General features: G+C 36.8%; 1 protein-coding gene across 9 annotated transcripts in view; it reads left to right on the top strand.

Moving 5' to 3' along the window:
* Shal (Potassium voltage-gated channel protein Shal) overlaps window positions 1-20,907 on the top strand; it is a 54,622-nt gene extending 33,715 nt beyond the window's left edge. For 7 of the 9 annotated variants that reach the window (XM_070112381.1, XM_070112379.1, XM_070112377.1 and 4 more), the window contains 3 exons: window positions 4,892-5,080; window positions 15,874-16,026; window positions 20,554-20,907. In XM_070112381.1, the coding sequence (XP_069968482.1) occupies window positions 4,892-5,080; window positions 15,874-16,026; window positions 20,554-20,649 (438 nt within the window). In that variant the 3' untranslated portion in view covers window positions 20,650-20,907. Of the gene's footprint in view, window positions 1-4,891; window positions 5,081-9,312; window positions 9,542-15,873; window positions 16,027-20,553 lie in introns of those variants that run through there. The other 2 variants (XM_070112383.1, XM_070112384.1) reach the window with 2 other exon arrangements.
* Window positions 20,908-25,591: the final 4,684 nt, after the last annotated feature.

Here is a 25,591-nt window from a genome sequence, read left to right as displayed (position 1 = left end):
AACAGACAGCCCCTTCGGTGGTATACCGATCATAGTGTTTGGAGATTTGAAGCAACTCTCACCTGTTGGAGATAGATGGATATTCTCTCCTAATCCCAATGATGCATACAGCACTGTAGTTGGTTCCCCGTTGTGGGAGTTATATAAATACTTTGAATTAACAGAGATAATGAGACAACGGGAGGATCAGGCCTTTGCAATTGCATTAAATCATATGGCATCTGGTACTATGACAAATGAGTACATATCACTCATTGAAACTCGAGTAGTTAATTTCGAAGAAGTTCCCGATGATGCCATACATTTATTTTGGTCCAATGAAGAGACAAATAATTTCAATGCCCTTAAGCTCAGTCGAATCCCAACAGAAGCTTTCCTTTCAACTGCAAAAGACTCAGTTAAAGGAATTGGTATAAATGAAAATGATAATATTTTGGAAAGAGTTAAACTTTTCAAAACTTCTGAAACGCAGGGACTGCCCTATGAATTGACACTAAAAACCTCCGCCAAATATATGATTACAGTGAACATAAACACGTGTGATGGCTTGGTTAATGGGGCAGCTGGACAACTTATGCAAATTGATTTCCATTGTTCTTTTCCAACAATTCTGTGGATTAAATTTTTGGAACCTTCTGTTGGTTTGATAGCACGATCAAAAAAGCCTCATCCTCTAGAAAGTTCTTGGACACCAATTGAAAAAGTTCTAAAATCTTTTCAATATAGAAGAAATGAACAAATTTCAATTGAAAGAAATCAGCTTCCAGCTATCTTCAGATATTTTATGTTTTGTAGAAACTTGGAGTTATCCTTGCGAAAGTTTTGATATACCAGGATTTACTCCAATTAACGAGCTGAGGATAGATAGCACGGAAACAACCAACAGAAATAAACGGGGCATTATAATATACGCAAAGCATAGTATTGCTTGCTCTATAGAATCAAAGGCTGTAAAGAAAATTTATTCAGGCCGCAAAGTTTTAGAAGCGGTTTTGTTTAAATGTTTCAATATTAATATTCTGGTTCTATATAGAAATTCAGCTTTCTCTGTCAGACAATTAATTGTAGAACTTCAGGAAGTCCTTACTTCTGAGTTAGCCAATCAAAATGTGCTAATTGTTGGAGATTTTAACATATGTTTAATGTCTACAGAGACTGCAATAAGAACTCTGCTTCAACAAAAAAACTTTAGTTCCCTGCTTGGTGCAGAATATTCAACTACACCTACCGGTACTCAAATTGATTGGGCATTTTAAAACATGGATCCTTCCCGTGTAAATGCAATTATTTTTGAGACAGTACACAGCAATCATGACAGTATTTGTGTCTCTATTTTGAACTAAAGCTTTCAGACTTAGCGCGATAGTTCTTCATTTTTTTGTACCAAATATAATCGAATTGGAATGGTATAGGAATTTTGACAGTAGTTTTTAAGACAATTTTAAGAAAAATATGTAAATAATCTAATTAAGAAAATTTAAATTATACATATAATTTGTTATTATATATGACATTATTGTATAAATATATGATAGAAATTAAATTGTATAAGGAAAAAAGAAATGTAATTTGAATATATGTATAAGAATCTCTACAAAAATTTATGTTTAATATTGTAAATATTATATACAAATTAATATAATAATATCATATCATTTTTAAAGTTGTTAATATTTATTATTTTTAAGCTAAACATTTATAATAATATCGATATAATAAATAAAAAATGTTATTCATTGTCCAAAAACGATTTCTTTTCATACTTCTCAATACAGTTGTAATGCATTCTATATAAAATCAATTATAAGCGTACACAAAAGCACAAGAACGATTTCTCAAAATTTGAGTAAATTTAGTTTACAAATTGCTCTAAATATTTTCACTGTGAGTGAAAAGTAAATAACTAAGGCAACAGTTCCTACTTCCAATTATTAAAATATATAATATAAAGAAGTCTCAAACGAATATGCCATTTAACTTTGCGAGAGTATAAAATGTTCGGTTACATCCGAACTTAGCCCTTCCTTACCTGTTTTTAAATTGATTAGGTATTCCAATTAATCGGGTTTGCTGTAATTGAACGAATTGTTGAATTAAACGAGTATCGGTTAATTGATTCCCCGGTTAACTGAACCAATAATTGGGCAACTTTTGATGTGCAACTATCCGGGGAATACTATATATACTACGAACTACTTCGCCACAACCATAACCTATCGCAACTTCCATTGCCAATACAAACTTTCCCATAAATTAAAAAAAAAATCATACGGCGGGATCTACTTGTATGGGCAAGCAGTTATTGGTTAATATATTATATAATACGAATATAATAATCCGAAGATTCGCATTATATTAGGTCAAGTAAAAAAGTTCGTTCGGTTTTTATCTAAGAGATGGCGTTATTGTCCATAGTACTAGTGTTACGTGTCGCATCATGTCATACTATACGGCGCTGAAAACGTGTTTATTCGTGCTAAAAGTTTGTCTTTGACAGTTTTTCGATTGATTTACTCAGTTCGTTGTGAGCGCTCGTCAAAGATGGACACCAACAAAGAGAAAATTCGCTATATTTTACAATTTTTCTTCGATCAAAGCGAAAAAGCAGCCAAAGCGGCTGAAAACATTAATTTAATTTATGGGCCCGATACTGTAAACGAACGTGTAGCACAAAAGTGATTTGCTAGGTTCCGTTCCGGTAATTTCGATGTCAAAGATGCACCACGCGTCGGGAGGCCTGTCGTCGAAAATTGGGATGAAACTCACTGTCTTTGGTGACTCGCCAGAAGCTCCTGGAGCTCGGATGGGGGGTTCTAATGCACCCACCTTATAGTCCGGACCTGGCACTAAGTGATTACCATCTTTTCCTGTCCATGGCGAACGCGCTTAATGGTGAGAAGTTGGCCTCAAGAGAGGCCTGTGAAAATTGGCTCTCCGAGTTTTTTGGCAATAGGGACGCAGTCTTCTACGAGAGGGGTATAATGAAGCTGGCATCTCGTTGGCAACGGTTGGTTTACGAACAAAACGGCGCATATTTGGCTTAAATCGGACAAATGTACACAAAGTTATCATCTTTTGAAAAATCAATAAAAAAAACCGAACGAACTTTTTACTTTACCTAATATAATAATTTGACATATTTATAATCTTGCAATCAGTTACAAATGAGAATAATAAATTTGCTCACTTAGCGGTTGTTTGTAACACATAAAACTTATCGAGATGGATATAGATGACGAGACGAGTTGAATTTCGGGTGACCGTATATCCGTGCCTATGTACGTCTGCAGTTTAAAGTTTGTAAAAAATGGGTGTAGCCCCGTCCCCTCTCAAACCGCTGTAGCTGTATCAACAGTAATTCTGTAAAAAAATATTATTGAAGTTCATAAAATATATTTTAATGGTAATAAGATGCATTTGCGTTGAAAATTATTAAAATCGGGTCAAACCTTGCCCTAACCCCCATATACCTTATATAAGAATTTTCCAACTTCCAGAAATTTTACCGGTCATACTATGAGATACCTTAATATAATTCAGAAGGAATCCTTTGATGGTAATAATGAGCCCTGATATAATAAAATTGGGACAATACTTCTCCTAGCCCCTATATACCTGACAAAGTCACTTTCGACTTTCCAGTTGAAATTAAACCGGTTATTTAGCTCAAAATATGTAAAGTTAGGTCGTGGGGTGGACATAACCGATGGTTTTCACTTAAGCAGCTGAGAACTTTTGTCCTTTGCGTTACCAAAAAAGTACGAAAAAGGATCCCTAGATCCTTATAGATCAACAAAGCATTTTGAGCTTCCCACAAATTCGTTACGGCGGGTAACACCAATCCCAACCATTTCGCTAGATTCGTCACTGGTGTGTCAAATTGTCTGGGAAAAGCGCGGAGAAAGTTACAAGATGATTTCTCCTCGCCTTCTATATAGCTATGGTAAAGAGCGTCCGACAAAATATTTAGCCTCGCTGCGTGTGAACTTATTGGACAGTGTTTAGTCAGAACTCCTACAATTGCGGCGGTATTGGCTTTTTAAAGAGTAAGTAGTTCAGACGATTCACTCTATACCAGAAGGATCTCGCTGTCGCACAAGTTCTGGTTGTTGACCAGTTATTGCTGAGGTTCAGAGTTAGAACGCAAGAGGATAACGAAGTACCGACTCATTTTTAATCGTATAAAATTGTGGTAAGGGTGCTCTCCCTATCGATTATGCAAGTATAATATGGAAGAAGCTTGAACGACGCTCCAGTGGTATGGTGATGGAGAGCTAATGACAGAAGGCTCCACCTCCTACTCTCTTTCTTAACTTCACTAATCAAAGAATAGAGCTCTCAACGTAAGGAGAGTAACATCAAGGCTCCATGGTCCACGTAGGCAATCACCTGGAAGCCTCATTCCTCAAGTTCCTTCCATACGTCGTTAACTACTAGGATCCAGAGTAAAGGGAAAAAAACGCCACTTTGCGGGGTGCCCCTTTCAACTTTTCGAAATGCCAATACACTTTCCCACTCCGCCACTACCGTTCAGTCGCAAAGGAGACTATATATGGTATGTTTGAGATTAGTACGTTGTTGATGGCTCCCGCAATATCAATCAAAGACTTTATGTGTAAGGACTCCCTCCGACCATGACATTTCCAAGTGAAAGGCAGATTTAACAATTCCTAAAAGTATTTCCAGCATTTGCTTCTTGACAATTGCGAATGTATAACATGTTCAGTTGCACCCAAACTTAGGAATTTCTTCTTTGTTTTTAGTTAAGTTACGTAGTGGATAAAAATATATTTGAAAATATTTAAACATGATATTTTTGGGTTTATTAACTTGTGTTTCTTTATCTTATATCAATTTTGTAAATAACTCATATTATACTTTTTATCTACAGAAAGCCCGTTTGGCTAGAATAAGAATTGCCAAGGCTTCTTCTGGTGCGGCGTTTGTTAGTAAGAAGAAAGCTGCAGAAGCTCGCTGGGCCGCACAAGAGTCAGGAATTGAATTGGATGATAACTATAGGGATGAGGACATATTCGAACTACAACACCATCATCTTCTGAGATGTCTTGAGAAAACCACTGTAAGTATCATTTATGTTAAAACATATTCCGTGTATTGAAAGTTTAGTTGTAAAGTTATAAAATGAAACATGAGAATGATAACACATATTAGTAACCCTTTCGTAAAACGTAAAACCCATAATATAATTATATTTTGGCAATTCATAAGACAATTGTGAAGAACCAATATTTCACAGGAAAAGTGACAAAAATCGGTCAATATCTTGTATAGGGACATTACCTTCGAACATAGGCTTTTGTCTTGTCAGATATTTTGTCACATTGCAACTTATTAGCAAACTAATTGTGTTTAAGTTTCTATAAATTTTTTAATTCATTTATTTGTATTTCTAAGAGTGAAGATATTTTAATGAAACTTGGTCCACATATTTCACAATGTCATTTAGATCGGCGGAGTCGGACAGGCATCTTTGGTTTGAAAAGTTTCAATTAGTGGGTGTAGGCCCTCCCCCTAATAGGTTTAACTAACATATCTCACAAGCCACTAAAGCTACGTGGCCATTATCTCTGACATTCACATTCCGTCAAATTATTTGATATTATATCCTGAAGAATGTATATAAAGTTTGCCAAGTTTGTAACACCCAGAAGGAAACGTCGGAGACCCTATGAAATATATATATGAACTAGCTGACCCGACAAACGTTGTTTTGCCAACACTATAAGTGAGTGGGGGAAGTATGTACATAACTAATTATAATTGAAATGGGAATGGAGATGAAATATATGAGGTGTAGTAAAAAAGAAATCCAGCAATCGAAACAGTGCTTACATGACGGTCGGACTTAACAATTGGCCTTCCAGTGCGTGGTGCATCTTTGACATCTAAATTACCGGAACGGAATCGACGAAACCAAAATTGCTCAGTATTGGCTGTTACAATATTATTACTATAAACGCTATTCACATCTTCAGCCGCCTGGTTTGCGTTTTCGGCCTTATCGAAGAAAAACTGTAAAATATTGCTATTATCTCTTTGCTAGTGTCTATCTTTGACGTGCGCTCAAACAAAACTGAATCAACCAATCACAAAACTCAGAAAAGTTTTTTTATTACGAAATGTCAACTTTCTAACGCCACCCAGCCGAACCCGATCGGACTTTTACAACGCGAGATACATATACATTTTTTTTACAACATTGCAAGAATTGATAGCTACTTATGTATCGAAAACAGTTCTTTTTTGTACTACTAATTATTTCAATTAATAATAAACAAAGATTAATTTGTCAATGCAATGGAATGTACAATATTTTTGGTCCGTTCGTATTTCGCGAATACAAACAAACTGGACAGATTGCTCACGCCCAAATCTAAGCGACAATGACAATGTTTAGCTTTAGAGGATCGTAGACCGTAGATTCAACCTTCAGTTGTAAATGGTGCGATGACATGCCGGGCAATGAATTCAATAACTCAATTAGATAATTCACAGCTTCGTTGGCATCGCAAACAGCATCAATAGATTTGTATGATACCAAGTCCCTTGGCAACAATTGTTTAAATTTAATCCATAAACATCCACATTTTTTGCTGCCAAACCCGATCTTTCTGCCAGCCACTCAAGATTTTTATATAAGGTTGGCCGTTATTTCTCTTCCGCTTTTTTGCTCTTCATTCAATGCTTTATAAAAAGTGTTAAAGTGATCGGATTTAGTTAAAATATGCGCCGTTTTGTTCGATGATCTGTTTCCATCTAGACGGAAACTTCATAATACCTTCCTCGTAGAAGCCCCCCTCCTTATTTGCGAAGAATTCGGACAGCCACTTTTGAGTTTAACTTCACACCACCAAGGGCATTCGCCATGGACAGGAACAGGTGGTAATCACCTTGGCGCTACGTCCGGGCTATATGGTGGATGCGATAAAACCTCCCATCCGAGCTCCCGTAGCTTCTGACGAGTCATCAACGAAGTGTGTGGTCTGGCGTTGTCCTGGTGGAACACTACACCCTTCCTGTTGGCCAATTCTGGACGCTTCTGGTCGATCGCCTGCTTCAAGCGGTCCAGTTGTTCGCAGTAGATGGTAGAATTAAGCGTCTGGCCATATGGGAGCAGCTCATAGTGGATGATTCCCTTCCAATCCCACCAAACACGCAGCAAAACCTTCCTGGCCGTCAATCCCGGCTTGGCCACTGTTTGGGACGATTCACCGGCCTTCGACTACGACCGTTTTCGCTTGATATTGTCGTATGTGATCCATTTTTCGTTGCCAGTCACCATCCGCTTCAAGAATGGGACGAGTTCGTTCCGTTTCAGCAGCATATCGCAGGCGTTGATTCGGTCCAGAAGGTTTTTTTGCGTCAAATTATGCGGCACCCAAACATTAAACTTTTTTTTGTATCGAGCCTTCTGCAGATGGTTTGGTGACTAACTCCCATCTCCTGGGCGATGTCACGAGATGCCATATGCCGGTCTAACTCGATGTATTCCATGATTTGCTCGGTATTTGTCGTCACAGGACTTCCGCCGGCTGGCTTATCCATGGTGTCGTTTTCACTGGCTCTGAATCGTCGAAACCATTCCTCCGCGGTTCGAAGTGGTAGAGTACCATCCCCCAAAACACCATTAATCTCACGGAACGTTTCTCTAGCGGATTTGCCTTTAACGAAGGAAAACTTTAAAATAGCGCGAATTTCGGCGTTAGTGAACTCCATGTTTACACGTCTATAACTGTTGAACGCAATATCCAAACTAATCATGCATAGCGTTGTTTTGTAGGTTATGTCAAGACCTTTCAAATTATGTATAGTGTTGCCAGATACGAGCTCTGTAGCGCTTTGTACATAGCCGCGAAATTCAAAAGACAAAAAAGCGGAAGGGAAATAACGGCCAACCTTATATTTCGCGTGTACATCTAGAAATATAATGTCGATGAAAGTACTTTGTGAGTTGATCATTGAGCAGAAACCCGTCGTTAATTTTATGCCTCCAGTATTTTCACGTACAGCTAGCTTATTTATTTAATGTAAAGTACAATCGATACAATTAAGTTCTGAATATAACATCATTCAAATGGCCCCTACGACTTCTTTTGGTGGAACGAATTTAATGAATCCAATTATCGACTACTTCTTCCAATCAAGTCGTATGTCATGAATAGCACGTTCAATATTGAGTTCTACAGCTTGAAGAGAGTCTTGTTAGTTGCTAAAGCCTAATGACTATAAATAACCCCACAAGAATTATTCTAATGGTGTTAAATCACAACTCCCCTTGGAGGCCATTCAATGTTACAATTTCTTGAAATTATCGAATCTCCAAATTTTACTCGCAATAATTTGGTTGTTGTACGTGCTGTGGGGCACGTAGGCCCGTCCTGTTGGAGCCAGATGTTGTCAAGATCAACTTCTTCCAATTGCGGCCATAAAAAGATGGTTACCATCGATCCATACCGCTCCCACTAGATTCCACCAGACCAAAAACCACACCAAACTGTCTATTTAGGTGAATTTAAGGGTTGTTCATGAATAATTTGTGGATTTTCTTCGCACCAGAATCAGTTTTGTTTATTTACCGCACCACTCAGATGAAAGTGAGCCTCATCGAAGAAGACGATTTTCTTAAAGAAATCGTTATCGTTTTCAAGTTATTCCAAGGCAAAATCAGCAAATTCACGAAGTTTACGGTGGTCCAATCGCTTAAGTTCTTGAGTGAGAACAATTTTATGCAGATGCAAACCCAAATCCTTTCTCAAAATCCGCCAGGTTGTGGTTTGAGATAGTATTAATTCTTGCGAACGTCTTGTAATTGACAAATTGCGCTCTTCAGCAACGCTTGCTTGAACGGCAGCAATATTTTTATTACTTCTAGCGATTCTTTGTCTTATTGGCAATTGAACATTATGTAAAGAAAATGTACGCTCGATATGTTTAACAATTCGACGAATAGCACAGGTGAACTATTATTACGACCATAAAATGGCAAAAGCGCACGAAAAGTTGCAATTGGAAAACTATTATTTTGATAATAGATAAATAGTTCATTTGTAATCATTGTTCTTGCGTATATCTTTCCATGATGAAATTGTAAACATTGCTGAATATAATTTAAAAAAATTACCGACCATGACATATTAAAAATAGCCGAAACGACATTTAGAAATCATATCATCCCTAATGTACAATAAAACCCGATACTTTTTCAACATTACGCCACAATCACTATAATTTTAAGCAAGCGTTGAAACGTTGAAGTGATAATCCCCAAATGATATTTTTACACTGTTTCAGCACTTTGGCCATGAACGATTGGGTTTTTATGGTGCACATTGTATCTGGATTATGTTGCAGTTTTAATGGAAGCTTAAATGATGAATGCGCTGTTCATCTAATAAAGTTGTTGCAATGCCAGATGATGCAACGGCCAATGCGATGCCATATTTTGATCAAATCTCAGCAAAGAGTAGTGAAATAAGGAATGTTTTGCCAGTTCCACCTGGTGCATCAACCAAAAAAATAACTCTCTTTCCCTGCTAAAAATGCCAGCACAATGCGGTCGTAAATTGTTTTTTGATCATCACTTAGTAGTGGAACATAGAAACAGCAAATATACTGTCCCAATGATTGTCATATTCTAGCAAGCTTAGTGCAAGGCATATATCCTTGTTGGATATTGTTTTCTATTTACTTTACGCATTTCTTGAAATGATAATAGTCTGGTGATATTAACCAACAACAGTCGCAGATAAAAGCACTCATTCTGCCTTGGATTGACTGTATATACGCGACCCAAATTGGTTTGATTCGAGTAACCGGGGCATGCATAAAATAGCGTAATACTTCTGAATAGAGCAGTGTTTGTGTAAAGGCACTAAAAACATTCGCACGGTTGCGCATGTTAAAGTCATTATGATAATAAAATTAAAAAGACTTAATGAGAATAAAATAAGGTGACTTCTTTTCATACATATTCTGTAATGGCGGCGATAACTGATTAGTTGATAGAACTATACATTAATGCTCATGTAGTATACTATAATTACTATTGTGGATAGAACAGAAATAACGGTTACAATCGGAGGTTGATCGTATAAGTGTGAAAATTTAGAATTGTATGTATTGTTTCATGCTGAATCGTGAAAAAATAAATACCAAAAATTTTGTCCAAAAAAAGTATAATATTAGGTAAAGTAAAACGTTCGTTCGGTTTTTTATTGATTTTTCAAAAGATGATAACTTTGTGTACATTTGTCCGATTTAAGTCAAATATGCGCCGTTTTGTTCGTAAACTTAATGCCAACGAGATGCCAACTTCATTATACCTCTCTCCTAGAAGACTGCGTCCCTATTGCCAAAAAACTCGGAGAGCCAATTTTCACAGGCCTCTCTTGAGGCCAACTTCTCACTATATAGCGCGTTCGCCATGGACAGGAAAAGATAGTAATCACTTGGTGCCAGGTCCGGACTATAAGGTGGGTGCATTAGAACCTCCCATCCGAGCTCCAGGAGCTTCTGGCGAGTCACCAAAGACGTGTGTGGCCTGGCGTTGTCCTGATGGAACACAATTCGGCCTCTGTTGATCAAAGATGGCCTCTTATGGATGAGTGCTGCCTTCAAGCGGTTCAGTTGTTGGCAGTAGAGGGCCGAATTGAGCGTTTGGCCATAGGGGAGCAGCTCGCAGTAGATGATTACTTGCCTATCCCACCAAACACACAGCAAAACCTACCTGGCCGTCAATCAGGTCTTGGCCACCATCTGGGCCGCTTCCCCGAGCTTTGACCACGACCGTTTGCGCTCGATGTTGTCATAAGTGACCCATTTTTCATCGCCAGTCACAATCCGCTTCAGAAACGGGTCGATTTTGTTGCGATTCTGCAGCGATTTGCAGATGGAAATTCGGTCCATCATGTTTTTTGCGTTAGTTCGTGTGACACCCAAACATCGAGCTCCTTTTTGAATCCAAGGTTATGCAAATGGTTCCAAACGGTTTTCTGGCTTATCTTTAGTTCCTCAGCAATTAAACAAGTGCTCACGTGACGGTCTGTTTCCACTATTTCCATGATTTTATCGCAATTTTCGACGACAGGCCTCCCGACGCAACCTAGCAAATCACTTTTGTGCTACACGTTCGTTTACAGTATCGGTCCCATAAACTAAATTAATGTTTTCAGCCGCTTTGGCTGCTTTTTCGCTTTGATCGAAGAAAAGTTGTAAAATATAGCGAATTTTCTCTTTGTTGGTGTCCATCTTTGACGAGCGCTCACAACGAACTGAGTAAAGCAATCGAAAAACTGTCAAAGACAAACTTTTAGCGCGAATATACACGTTTTCAGCGCCGTATAGAATGACATGATGCTATGGTGATGTACTATGGACAATAACGCCATCTCTTAGATAAAAACCGAACGAACTTTTTACTTGACCTAATATAATATTTGGGGATGTTGGCCGATTCTCAGACCTACCCGTTTCAGAGGAGTTTGGAAACAAACAAACATTTGATATAACTTGCTATGTATATATTAAAAAAAGTTATAATAAAAATATTTAAAAACAAATTACTACTTTTATATTTTAAAACAAAAAAGAAAATAATAATAATACTTTTGAAGAAAGATCGTAAATAGCTGCCTATTTTTATACCCTAAACAGGGTATATTAAGTTTGCCACGAAGTTTGTAACACCCAGAAGGAAACGTCGGAGACCCTATAAAATATATACATAAATGATCAGTATGATGAGCTCAGTTGATTTAGCCATGTCCGTCCGTCTGTCTGTCCGTCTGTTCGTTTGTCTGTATATATACAAACTAGTCCCTCAGTTTTTAAGCTATCGATCTAAAACTTTGCACCTGTCCTTTTCTCACTAAGAAGCTGCTCATTTGTCGGAACGGCCGATATCGGACCACTATAACATATAGCTGCCATACAAACTGAACAATCGGAATCAAGTGCTAGTATGGAAAACTCTTTCATTTCACGAGGTATCTCCACGAAATTTGGCACAGAATATTATTTAAAGCAATAGTGCAAGCTCCGAAAAAATTGTACAGATCGGATGACTATAACATATAGCTGCCATATTAACTGAACGATCGGAGTAAAGTCCTTGTATGAAAAACTTTTTTATTTGACGAGGTATCTTTCCGAAATTTGGCATGTATTATTATTTAAGGTAACAACATAATTCCCGAAGAAATTGTTTTGATCGGATCGCTATGTCATACAGCTATCATATAAACTTAACGATCGGAGTAAAGTGCCTGCTTGGAAAAAAATTTTATTTTTTATTGCCGATTCACAAAATTAGATCTGAATGAAGTTATTATAAGGAACCTTTGTACCTGTGAAGGGTATTATAGCTTCGGTGCAACCGAAGTTACCGTTTTTTCTTGTTTTAATATTAAATAATAATTATTTGAGTTTATAAGTAATAAGAAATTAATGGTAGAAGTGATAAAAATCCGAAGAAGTACTTAAATTCTACTTGCTATTACCAAAAAAGTAAACGGACTAGGCTAACATGATCGGTCAGCTTGAACGAAATACAGTGATCCGATCCGAACAATTTGTTTGAAGATTGTTGTGTTGTCTTGGTCCAGCCAAATTGTGTGAAGATATCCTGTCAAATAAAAAGTTTTCACGCAGGGGCTTGTTTTTAATAGGTCAGTTTGTATGACATCTATTTGCTAAAGTAGTCCGATCTGAACAATTTACAAAGGGGTCATTGACCCCATAAAATGTAAACAGAAGGGTCATTGACCTAGCTGTAAGCAAAGGTTGTTGACTTCGATAAATGTAAACAAAAGGGTCATTCACCCCATGAAACGTAAACAATGGGTTAATTGACCCCTTAAATTATTGAAAAAGTTGAAAACATTCTTTTTTTCCAAGAAACTGCTAATTACTTGGTTCCGATATCGGACCACTATAAGATATAGCTGCCATACAAAGTGATCGCTTAAATCAAGCCATTGTTTGGAACCGGTAGAAAGAGTGAATATTAAAATTTAACAATGGAAGTCTGAGAGAAAGTATTCCAAATTTTTATTGGACTGTTAATCGCATGATCCACAATATTGCCTTCCCCACAAGAGAGGAGTGGAAAAGGGACGAGGTGGACAGGAATACAGGAATTAGCATCTACACGGATGGATCCAAACTGGATAATCGAGTGGGAGGTGGTGTCTTTTGCGCAACATTGGACACCAACATCGCCTACCGTTTACCAGACCACTGCAGTGTCTTCCAGGCGGAGATCACAGCAATTAATGAAAGCCTTGTGGTATTGACAAAAAGTGTGCTCACAACAAGGAGCATGTATATATATACGGATAGCCAAGCGGCCTTGAAATCACTCAAGTCTCCAATGGTGTCATCCAAGCTAGTGAAAGGTTGTCTTGACCTATTAGAGGATCTGACATCTTACTTCACAATAAACCTGTAATGGGTTCCAGGACATAGTGATATTCCTGGTAACTGCGAAGCAGATACACTAGCCAGAACAGGCACCACTTTGCAACTAACCCCTGAAAAAGAGGGTATTTTATGCCTCTGGCAACTTGCGAACACTTAATCAGCGAACATGCTATAAATATAGCTGAGTCTCGCTGGAGACAATCAATAACCTGCTCAACCAGCAGATTAACGTGGCAGGAATGGAGCGTGAGTCGCAGAAACCAACTACTAAAATTTAAAAGGAATGATATAAGAACTCTGATAGGAGTACTAACAGGTCACTGTCTAATTGGTAGACATGCCAGTAGGCTAGGTGTACCATACAACGACTATTGTAGAAGCTGTCAAAAAGTAGAAGAAGAGGAGACTGTAAAGCATCTTTTATGCGAATGTAAAGTTCTATATAGGAAAAGAATCGCAACTATCGGTCGTGGATTTCTTGACGACGTATCAGAAGTTGCTAATATAAAATTATTTGTACTGATAAACTTCATCAGGAGCACAGGTTGGTTCAGAGAGGAGACGATAGAGTGAGGGAACATTAGTCCCGGTGGTATCACAATGGGCCTCCTATAGGCCTAGGTGCGTCGTAGGACAGCCACTCTACCTACCTACCTAATCGCATGATACTTAGAGACTTACTAATCTAAAAAAATTAAATACTTTCAATAGACGAAATAATAAAAGTATGGTATTTTACTTACCACGGTGTAAATGAAGTTTGGTATCTACTCTGGGTACCCAGTTACAGTTTACCTATCATAATCAATTACCACTCATACGTCCACGTCAAGAACCCCTGGCAACTTGAGCAATCCGGAGCGAGATACGGTAACTAACACGTGAGGAGCTCAGGATCACGGCTAAGAGAGAGGAAGTTTTGGTGGGGATATTCCGACTTAATCGGTTTAAGGGCTCACCAAGGTCTGCAGCGGCTGTGCATTGGGAGATACAGCTGCAAGCGGACGTAGTGAAAAATTTTACTTCCTAACCGGGGCAGGGGGCTGAGCTTGGGGCCCGCCATGCAAAAACAGCACCCAATGCAACGACCATTAAAGTCTCGAAATGAACAAAGGACCATGAGCTAAGGGTGATCTTGGACTACCCGGACCCTCTATAGTGAAGGTGCCTCTGCCAAACTAGAGGATGTCCTGGAGAAGTATAAGGCTGAGATCACCGCCATCCAGGAAATTCAGTGTACTGTAGTAGTATAAGACATTACTACAGCTGTCATGCAAAGGAGCACAAATATGGTGTTGGTTTCGTGGTGAGGCGGAGATTTCGCCAACTCGTCTGCGGATTCACTCTTGTAAACTAGCGAGTCTCTACGATCCCCATCAAGGCCAAGGTTCACAACATCAGCCTAAATTGTGCATTTGTCCTAACAACTAGACCAAAGATGACTTTTGCACTCGAACACGAATACGAACGCTGCCCCCGCTGCTATATAAAATACGTGTTGGTACTCCTGCTATCTACCAGCACTTTTCAACTCGATGATGTATGCACGTAGTGGATGAAAGAGAAGTCATAGGCCATCCCAATCAAAGTCAAATTGACTGGTAAGATGACGAATATCGCGTCGCCACTGTAGAAAAGTACGCAGCTTACAGTACTGCAGTTACTGAGTACCGCAGCGACGCGAACTATTGATAACTATATCGTGAGGAGGGAAGAGAGTTTCCAAACGGAGTAAGAGAGGCAGAAATATGTAAGTGCGAGGAGCTTCAAGTAGAACACGAGGGATCAGTTTTCTGAATATCGCATTTCATATGTGCTTTAATTGTAAGCGATTTTTTTCAATTCAGTTAATTATATTGTAAATTATTGAAGTTTCAGATAACTTTTTAGATGGCTTTATATCAAAATACATACATACAAACAACCGTTAGGTGAATAAAACGTGTATACTATATAGCTTCATTTTGCGATAGTATTACAATGTATGTATAATAAACAAAATATTGAGATAAACTATTTGATTATTTCAATAACAATTGTATGAAAAATTGCGAGGGATTTTGGTAATTTTTAAACAGTTTTGAGTTGTTTCATTACCGAAACAATTCTCTAACAATTTATTAATTTAAAAGTACATATATACATCTCTTATTCAATTATTTTTATGTTGAATCAATGTTACTATTAATTTTCCATATATGGTATGTATGTGTAGATTTATTTTCTTGTACAAAATTTACTTATAACTATATCAACTATATATATTATCGTAAGCATATTGTATAATTTACGAGTAAATATTTTCCTCTTTATTCCTTTAATTCCGCTGTACACTTATTGCTGTGCGTGCGCTCGTTTTAAATACTCCATGCAATGCTGCCAAAATATATGTATTGTATGTACTAACAAATTAATATTAAACAATAATAAAAGGATCGCGAATTTGTTGAGCTTGAAATACCGTACAACGGTCAACCGAAGCGTACTGGTTCTCCATCGCCAATGGCTAGTCCTGCCCATTCAACAAATAGTGCCGTTGGCTTAATGCACTCATGTTGCGGCCGTTGCTGTTCTCAACGTTATCAGGTACAATATGAAAATCACAACTTACCACTTGTATAGGTGTATGTTTTTTTTAAATATGTATGTATAGAATTTTTTTTGTATAAAAACACTTTGTGCTAGAGTATAGAGCAGATTACTTCTTGAAAGTGTCCAATATCTTTTTTGGTAACCAATTGCATGTAATATGACACCATAACCAAAAAGTTTTGTTTAATTTTCTTTTGTATATGAATCCTTCAGTTACGACGTTTGTAACGTACTCGTACATATCTTTAACACGTTCACGCCGGCGCCGATTTTTATTTGATTGTCTATCTTGAATCTATGTCGCGTTTCATCTGGCGGCGCGCATTTCTCGCCTGTTCAGACTTGCACGCGCCTCTTGTTTCCTCAGTAGTACATAGAATGCTTACTTTGCAAATTTTGTGACTCGTGCCGTTTTTTATGTCCTGACCACAGATAGACCGCCTCACCGGGGGTACGCGCCGGCGTGAACATGTTAATATACCCAGGGGCGATTTGAGATAGATTGATAAATTTAATACACGTGGCGTGAGGTTGATATCGTAGATAAGAAAAATATAAGTATTGCCACGCTATTTATATTTGATATGTAAAATCATAGTAGTGAGGGACATCTGTAATTTAAAATTAATCCCACCAGACTTAATATACATATTTCTTAAAATAATAAAAATATATCAGCCAAAGTTAGTGAAAGCATTGCTTGCTAAACTTCGTGACGCGGTGTGAAAGAAGGTGAAATCGAATAATAACCACACACACCCCGATACAAAGGTTATGCTCAAATCTGCTTAATGTACCATAACTCTCCAACAGACGTCAGAAGAATCAAATTTATCCATAAATACCTTATTGGGGGTTCAAAACTCCAAATATTAAATCAAACTTGGTAGATAACATAACATTGACATCCTTTTGGCACCTTTTTAAAATACTGGAAATCGGACAATAATCACGGATGCTATCTACATGACATCATTCTAAACTACTCTAGCTTGTTTGACTTTAAAATAGATGACTCAAATAAAAAAAAATATATTAAAAACATAGCCCAAATATCGGCACAACTGTGTTCCAACTCTCATCTAAAAACGGTCAAAATCGGACAATACCTTTTTCAAGTACCTCGATACTGAGTATGAACACCTCAGCTCCTGTATCTGTTCCATACCGAAAATATTGTGTTGTAATCTTCTTTTAATACGGGTTACATGATTATTTGAGTTATAATCAGAGTCCTCAAACACCGAATACGTGGACTCTTGGGGCTATAGCTGACGTTTCCCCGAAAATATCGAACCTTTTTCTGATTAAAACGTACCATTGTGCCAAAATGGATAAAATCGGGACAGTAGTTTTGTCCTCTAGCCCCCTTATACCCAATATGACAATTTCAAATTTCCGGTTGGCTTTATAGGTACTTTAGAAATCGATTATTATGTAATATACCTTGTGACCAGAAAGCTTCCGGAAAATGTAAATAAAAAGAAAAATTTTAATCATCATCAATATTTATTTTGTCGCCTTCAAAATATGCTCCTTCTGAAGCGATACTAATATGCCATTTCTTTTTCCAATCATCGGAACATGCCTTGTAGGCGTTGTCCGGGATCGCCTTCATTTTCTTTTACGGCATCAATCGAGTCGAAACGTGTTGCACGGCAAACCGTGTAAAAAGGAAATGTTAAATTATTCAAAGCTCTAAGAAGTCTAACGTTATTATAACAACTAATAATTTAAAACAAATTAATCTGCCTATTTACCTATTTTCAAAAAATTTCAACCTTGAACAAAATATTTAAATTTCATTGTAGTGAAAGGTTTTAGTACGGCAACAACGACATTGTATATTGATATGTTGCTGCCGTCTTCAAAATAGTAGCTGGCTTCAAGACGACATTTGCTGACCAGAAAATTTCGCTGTCATGCAGTCGTTTTTGTGTTCAAAGCATTAGTTGAAAATGACCTGGCCTAATTTTCGAATTAATAAGGCAAATGAACCTTGTTTGCGCATGTATTACAGATATGAGACGTTAAACTTGTTAAAACGAATAATTATCAATATTGAATTTACCCAAATGACTGTTTGTCAGCATGCAAATTAGAATTATTAAATTTATTAACGTAAAGACAATTTCTAATCTTTTTTGTAATAAAATTAAGAATATGCATAATTTGAAAATAAGTTTATTGGATACTAGCTAGCTTTGTTTAACAGATTGAAATTAATTAATTAGTTACTATCACAAATAATTGTAAAAACATATATCACTCAAATCCTTTATGGAAGGTATCCATACAAATGTATGTATGTATATACAAACACCGTTCGTCACATGTATACGTGATACAATTTGCCAATGCAGGAATAGTGTTGTTTTTTTGTACATGCTTTTTACACTATGTTAAGACCTAAAACTTATTTCTTTAAACCAAAATTAATCGTTTCACTACGTTTATCCTACTGTTTTATATTATTTACGATGGACACATTCAGAAGGCGGAATATGAGAATGCGACTGTGGTTAAAGCATGAGTGGTCAGTGAGCTAAACGTTTTGCGCCTTCTTAACGCATTTTTAATTTAGCTGTTAAACTTTGACTTATAGCATTAATGACAGCAATAAAAAGTATATGGTATAGAAATAGTTATACTTTTTAATAATAACAAATGGAAAACGCAATTATACAGTAGCAATTCCTTTCGGGTAAAACTGAAAATATTCTTAGTTTTTCATTGCTTGGCAACCGTAATTCCTAACCAATCACTAACAATATAAGCAATTGTTTACGGTTGTTATTTGATAATGGTGCAAAAATTAAAAAGAAAATCAATATTTTTAATAAATTATTAGTTGTATGAGAACTATTTTAAAGGCGACAACATTACTCTATACATTTTTTTCAAACACAAAAATTCCCGTGATTTTTTAAAGTCACCTCGTATACTCGTATTGTTACCAAAAATTCGTATAATTTGTTTATACTCGTATATTGGCATTGGAATAATTTATATTACACTCGACTTTAAAAATATTCTGTATTTTTTTAACGCTTTTCCCCAAAAACTTGTCAAACTATTTATCGTTAAAAGTTATGAAACAGATTTTATAGGTATAGTAAAAAGAAATACAGTATTTTTGCAGTAAATTGAAGGTTTTATTTAGCAAAGTTAGCCAGTGTTTGTTGCCATTTTGAAGGTAATTTCATAATGCCACTCTCATAGAAATCCTCGTCCATGTTAAAAAAAAAATACTTGGGAAAGTCGCTTTTCTAACTCGTCTTTTGAAGAGAATTTTTCACCAGCAAAATCAGTCGAAATAGACAGGAATAGGTGGTATTAATACTTTCTGCCAGGTTTCGACTATAAGGTCAATGTATAAGAACCTCCCTTCGAATAAAGACGAAAACGTTATGACCGGAAAAAAGTTGATAATTTAAAATTAGCATAAAATGTTGAATTTCATATCTAATTAATCTTTTATGTTATAAGTTTGGAATAAATGAGTAAATTTTAACGTTGTTTGCTGATATCATTGAATTTTATAAAGAAAGTAGGTAAGGGAGATACGTAGTTCTTTATATTTATACCCTCGCAACATTTTTCTATAGATCATAATAGAGTGGTTCCCCTAACGGTTGTGCAAATGATAAGATGATGGCAAAATGATGACGAGACGGGTTAAAATTTGGGTGACTGGCTGTCCGTCCGTCAGTCTGTGTACGCTGCAACTTGAGTAAATATTTAGATATCACGATGAGACTTAGTGATTATATTTCTTCGCGCTCAACGGGGGTTGGTGTTGCAGATTGGCGGGATCGGACCATTGCCATGCCCACAAAATGCTGTTAAGAGAAAACACATAAAGGTCTATAAATATGCTCCAAATTAAGATACAAACCCATGTTTTGGTACAAGGTATCGCAGGCGAAATGGGCATCTGTGCATTTAATTTTTTTAAAAAGTGGGCGTGCCACGTTCGTTAATATTTCACAAACCATTAAAGCTATTTCAACCAAACTTGCTGAAAGGAAGCCCTTCAAGTACTTCTTTATTACTGTGAAAATGGGTTAAATCAGATGATAACTACGCCACTCCCCATATGACGGTTGTGTTGAAAACTATTAAAAGGACGATAACAGTTACAGAACATGTGTGGTACCGCCCACCTTTAGTGGAAGTCCTATACCTCAGAAACTAATAGACAAATTTCAGTCATGTTGGTTCATGACATTATTTTATCATTCGTATGTCCCATTGTAAAAATTGCGAAATCGGACAACAACCACGCCATTTTTCTATATATAAAACTTAAATTCCTATTTGCAAAACTCTCAGCTATATCATTGAAATGCAGAGAGATTCTTTTCCTGATCTTTTTCTTCAATTGGTGGTGGTCTAGTTAAATAGTTTAAATCATTTAGGTGGATTATGGATTGTATGGTGTATGTTATGCTTTGTAGACAAAATATAACTCTAACTTCAAAATATTAATGAAAGTGTAATCTAAATTATTTATTGCAGGCTTGCGGAAAGTATATGCCGGCCTCGGGCAATGCTCAAAACAATGAAAACAACCAGCCAATGGACGGTACATACCTGGTGGAGGCTTCATTTTAATGCGTAATGTTCTTATTTACCAAAAGTTGCAAGATAAATTTACTTATTCATAAAATATTAGATATTGAGAATATCACTTACATAAATATTCTAGTTGTAAATATTACTTTGTAGCTTATCGAAATTGAGAAAACTGTATCTCAAAACTATGTTTTTATTTTAGCACATCTATATGATATGATATTTATCATTCAAACACAGTTGGTAATAATTGTTTGCCATTATTTTGTATAATAAAACTCCTCGAAAACTAAATAAGGGTTTTAGTATATGCAAAGGATACAGTGGGGACAAATCTCTCTAAAAAGTTTGATATACCTATATATTTATTTGCTCGCCAAAGTGTGTCTCTATATTACCAAACACTATAAATGACTTAAAGTAAAAGATTGGAGGAAAGAAGAAAAACTTGACTTTGACTTGACAATTAAAATACGAAAATAATACGACATATTGTTGATATATTTCTCATGCGAGACGGGGTGAAATTCTATTTTTGTTATTTGAATGTTAGGAAGGAAAATCGTGAACGTTTTAGTTATTTCTACAAATAGACTCACGACTAGGACTTGATCTAATGTAATAATTCTAGCACTTGAATCTCAATGTTATGCCGGAAAAGAGGCACTCAAAAGAATTACATTAGATGGATAAACGATAGCTCTGCAGGAAAATGTCTATATATGGAAAAGCAAAGACGAATCCAAAAAGCTGGAAAAATTTCGTAAGTCAGAAGGAAGTAAGTAAGAAGAAGAAAAGTGAAAAGGTGTAAAAATAGTGTTTGTAATAGGTAAGGTTGTTTTCTGAAGTGATTTCTACTTCTTATTGTCAAAAAATTTGTATAAAGTCAATAAGGATAGTATTACCGTTATATATCTTCACTCATTTTTGACCTAAACAAAAAATATTATAATAATTACTTAAATGTTATAATAATTACTTAAATAAAGTAAAAATATTGTAAGTAATCCAAAATCGTTTTATGATTTCGTCAACTCCAAACGCAGGATTTCTAAATTTCCGTCCGCAATGAAATATAAATCTATCATTTCAAGTGACAATGATATTATATCCAATATGTTTGCAGAATTTTTCAAGTCAAACTACTGTAATAATTCTTCCAAAACTTTTTCTTATCAGCAAGTGCTGTGTTCGAATACTTTAATTAACGCTCCAATTATTTCTGAAGAAGACGTCCTATTTAATTTAAATAAGTTAAAACCATCTTTTAGTTATGGCCCAGACATGATACCCTCATGCTTCCTAAAAAATAGTGCCAAATATATTTACCTGCCTTTGACAAGGATATTTAATTCCTCTCTTAAACACGGTATATTTCCTGCAATATGGAAACAGTCATTTATAATCCCTTTGCATAAAAGTGGATTTAGATCCAAAATTGAAAACTATAGAGGTATCGCAAAACTATCAGTTATACCTAAACTTTTTATTATACGCTGACGACGTAAAGCTTTTTAAATCATACATTTCAACTGAGGAAAGGTGTCTGTTGCAAATAGACTTAAACCATTTGGTTGCATGGTGTGATAGAAATGATTTGCCATTGAATCTCAATAAAAGTGAGACGATGTGCTTTTCCCGTAGATCTGTGCACCCCTCTTCTTATGTAATAAAACACCATATTCTAGAGCAAGTTTTTAACTATGTTGATTTGGGAGTTAATATGGACCCTAAGCTTAATTTCAGTCTTCATATTGATACCATGGTCTTGAAAGCAAAAGCTGTCCTCAGTTTTGTTAAACGTTGGTCTAAAGAATTTAGAGATCCGTATATTACTAAAACACTTTATACAACTTTGGTTAGACCTATATTGGAATATGGCTCTGTGGTATGGAACCCTAGCTACCAAATCCATTCTGACAAGTTAGAGTCGGTTCAAAAACAATTTTTACTTTTCGCCTTAGCGCATTTCCGATGGGATGCTAGGGTAAGTCTACCTCCATACACTAGTCGTTTAAAACTTATTAATCTACCTACACTTTCTAGTCGTAGGGAAATGCTTGGCATAATATTCTTAGTGAAACTTTTGAATGGAACTGTTTGCAGTTCTTTTCTCTTCAAATAAAATTGAATATCCCGGTTCGCCTTTCGAGGCAGTTTAGACCTTTACTGCTAAAATCCTGTAGATCAAATTTTGAACTAAACGAGCCATTCCGCCGTATATGTCATGATTTTAATTCTCATTCCAGCACATTTGACTTATCTGACTCACTTTTCAAAATTAAAAAGACTTTATTGTTTTCTCTTAATAAATGAAAATGTAACAATTTATTATATTGTAACTTGAGATCTTAGCTGTTGAAATTTTTGTTTCTGTAGCTGAGCAGTTTTAGATCTCAACACTTAAAAAACTCTCTTGCCTTTTCTGACTCGGCTAATTCCGCACGTATGCGGATTGCGCCCCTCGCGTCGGTTGGGCGGGAGGAGGGTAATCGTTGGGTTTATATTATTATTATTATTGGATATCACGGATCATTGATTCAGTTTTTTTAGGACAGACAAATCAATTTTGTCCCATTCTTCTACTATTGGTTCGTTTCTAAGTAATTTGGTTTGATGACAACAGCTTATCTTATTGAATTTTTACCCAGCCAACCTCATCTTCGATCTTGAGGATGCGCCACGTCCTGAAGTAGTGTTATAGCCGATGTGAATAAATTATGTCGTTCTTCGATGCAAATCGTCGAAGAAAAACTCGAGAGATTGCTAAAAGAATAGATTTGTCTAACGTGACCGTTCACAAGCACATGAAACATCTAGGATTAATTTCGTAGCTTGACAGATGGGTTTCTAATGTTCTTACAGAACTAAATTTGCTTCGTCGCTTTAACGACTGTAATTGGCTTATCAAACGTTAAAGTGATCTATTTTTGAAGCGAATTGTTTATAGCGACTAAAAATGGGTTGTTTACAAGAATGTAAAGAGATCATGATCTAAAAGGTATGAACCAGATCAAACCACTTGGAAGGCCGATAGTCACCGAAAAAATGCGATGCTGTCTGTTTGGTGAGATTTCAAAGAAATCGTCTATTTTGAGCCTTAGCCCAACAATACCACCATTAATTCTGAAGTCTATTATGCTCAGCTGGATAAATTGAGTGATGCACTCAAACAAAGGCCAGAATCTATCAATACAATAGGTATAGGATAATGCGAGAGCTCATACAAGTTTGATAGCTCGCCAAAACCTTTTGCAGCTTGAATGGGATATAATACCACACCCACCATATTCTCCAGACCTACCACCTTCGGACTATTACTTGTTCCGGTCTCTGTAGAATTTTTTGGATGGAAAACCTTCACCTCAAATAAGGACTTCAAAATTCACTTGAACCAGTGTTACCTCCAAGGATCAAACACTTTATGAGTGTGAAATCAATCTCTTGTCCGAAAGATGGTAAAAGATATTGGATAAAAATGTTAACTAGGTTGATTTAAATATAAATATCTCGGACACGAAACAAAATATAGTAATGAAACTATGTTAGTACATCACCTATAATACAAATTTATAAGGGACCAAATCTCTCTTCTCCTTGGCGTTGGTTTATACCACGTCAATGGCACTCAGAAGAAACATCAAATGGAACCTCACTCCTACAACTCGAGGACGTAGACTTTGCGTAAACCTCAAAGTATTCTCCAATGCGTAAATTGACGCTGTTATCTCAAATCCCCTCGCACAGGGGCACAAGAAAGTTCACCAACAAGTGCCTTCAAAGCATCTGCAAAATATTCAGCCCAAGCGCTATGGATACTAACAAATGAAGCAAAAATGCCGACATAAATGGCGTTAAATGAACCACACTCTGAGAAAGACCCTTGGCAGCATTAGAAGGATGCCACTTGACTTGAACCAGCAAGAAAGCAGAAGTTGCATCCGACCCAAAACATCCTAGTGGCATCGTGCAAACTCACACCTGAAACGGCGCAAAGACAACATCCCCAAACAGCATGTGATGGAGAAATGTCAGGCAGTTTACATATTGTCACCACCAACAAGTGCAGCTACGCAGCAAATGCCCCTTTGATAAGCGAATACTGCTACAGCGGTAAGTGTATTTCCTTTCAAAAATTTGTTGAAACGGCGTCTGTTTCTGCTATGTCTCCTGGTTCGCCGAAGATAAGACTTACGAGATTTTTTAACCTCAGTCTTGCAAGGGCTGGACAGTAGAATAGAAAGAGCCTGGATGTTTCCACCTCACCCTTCTCTATACAACTTTGACAACTTGTGTCCGTCAATATTTTTAGCCTTACCGCATGAATGCCTATTGAAGGATGCCTAATAAGAACCCCTACGATTACGGCAAAATGAACTTTGCTAAGGGCAAGTAGCTCAGAAGATCTCCTGCGTTCTACTCAAGGCAAAAAGGATCTTGCAGTTTCACAAGTGCCAAGAGCACGCGAAGACCATTGGTCCAGTACTAGAGCGCAAGATGCCAATGGAGATCAAACTCGGTCCCATTCCAATGTGAGTGGGGCAAGGGTGCCCGTCTGGCTAACTCGTCGGCTTTGCGGTTGCCAACGATTGCGCTATGTCCAGGTACCCAAACGAGTCTCATGATAAAGTAGCCTATATCAAGTGAGGACAGACACTCTTTTACTAGTTTTGTATGAATGCTCACCTCTTTGAAAGAAGCTGAACTTTTTAGCAGTGAGTCTACCGCCACCTTAATATCAGCCACTTCTGCCTGAAAAGCACCACGTGGTCCGTTACCTTAAAGCTAAGATTGACGAAGAGCTCCTTAAAGATAACTCCACACCTTCCCTCATAGCCTTGACCTATATAAGAACAAGCTCACTGCACCTCTTCTCCAGCTCGACTCGTCCCCATCCACATATCTCTCGCCGGTATGTAAGCAGAGAAAAAGCCGCCACGAGTGACCTCTGCGACGCAGTGATCCAAACTTTCAAGAATAT

This window comes from Bactrocera oleae, chromosome X (assembly GCF_042242935.1).
Source record: "Bactrocera oleae isolate idBacOlea1 chromosome X, idBacOlea1, whole genome shotgun sequence".
Classification (NCBI taxonomy): domain Eukaryota; kingdom Metazoa; phylum Arthropoda; class Insecta; order Diptera; family Tephritidae; genus Bactrocera; species Bactrocera oleae.
This window is presented reverse-complemented; position numbering and strand designations above follow the sequence as displayed.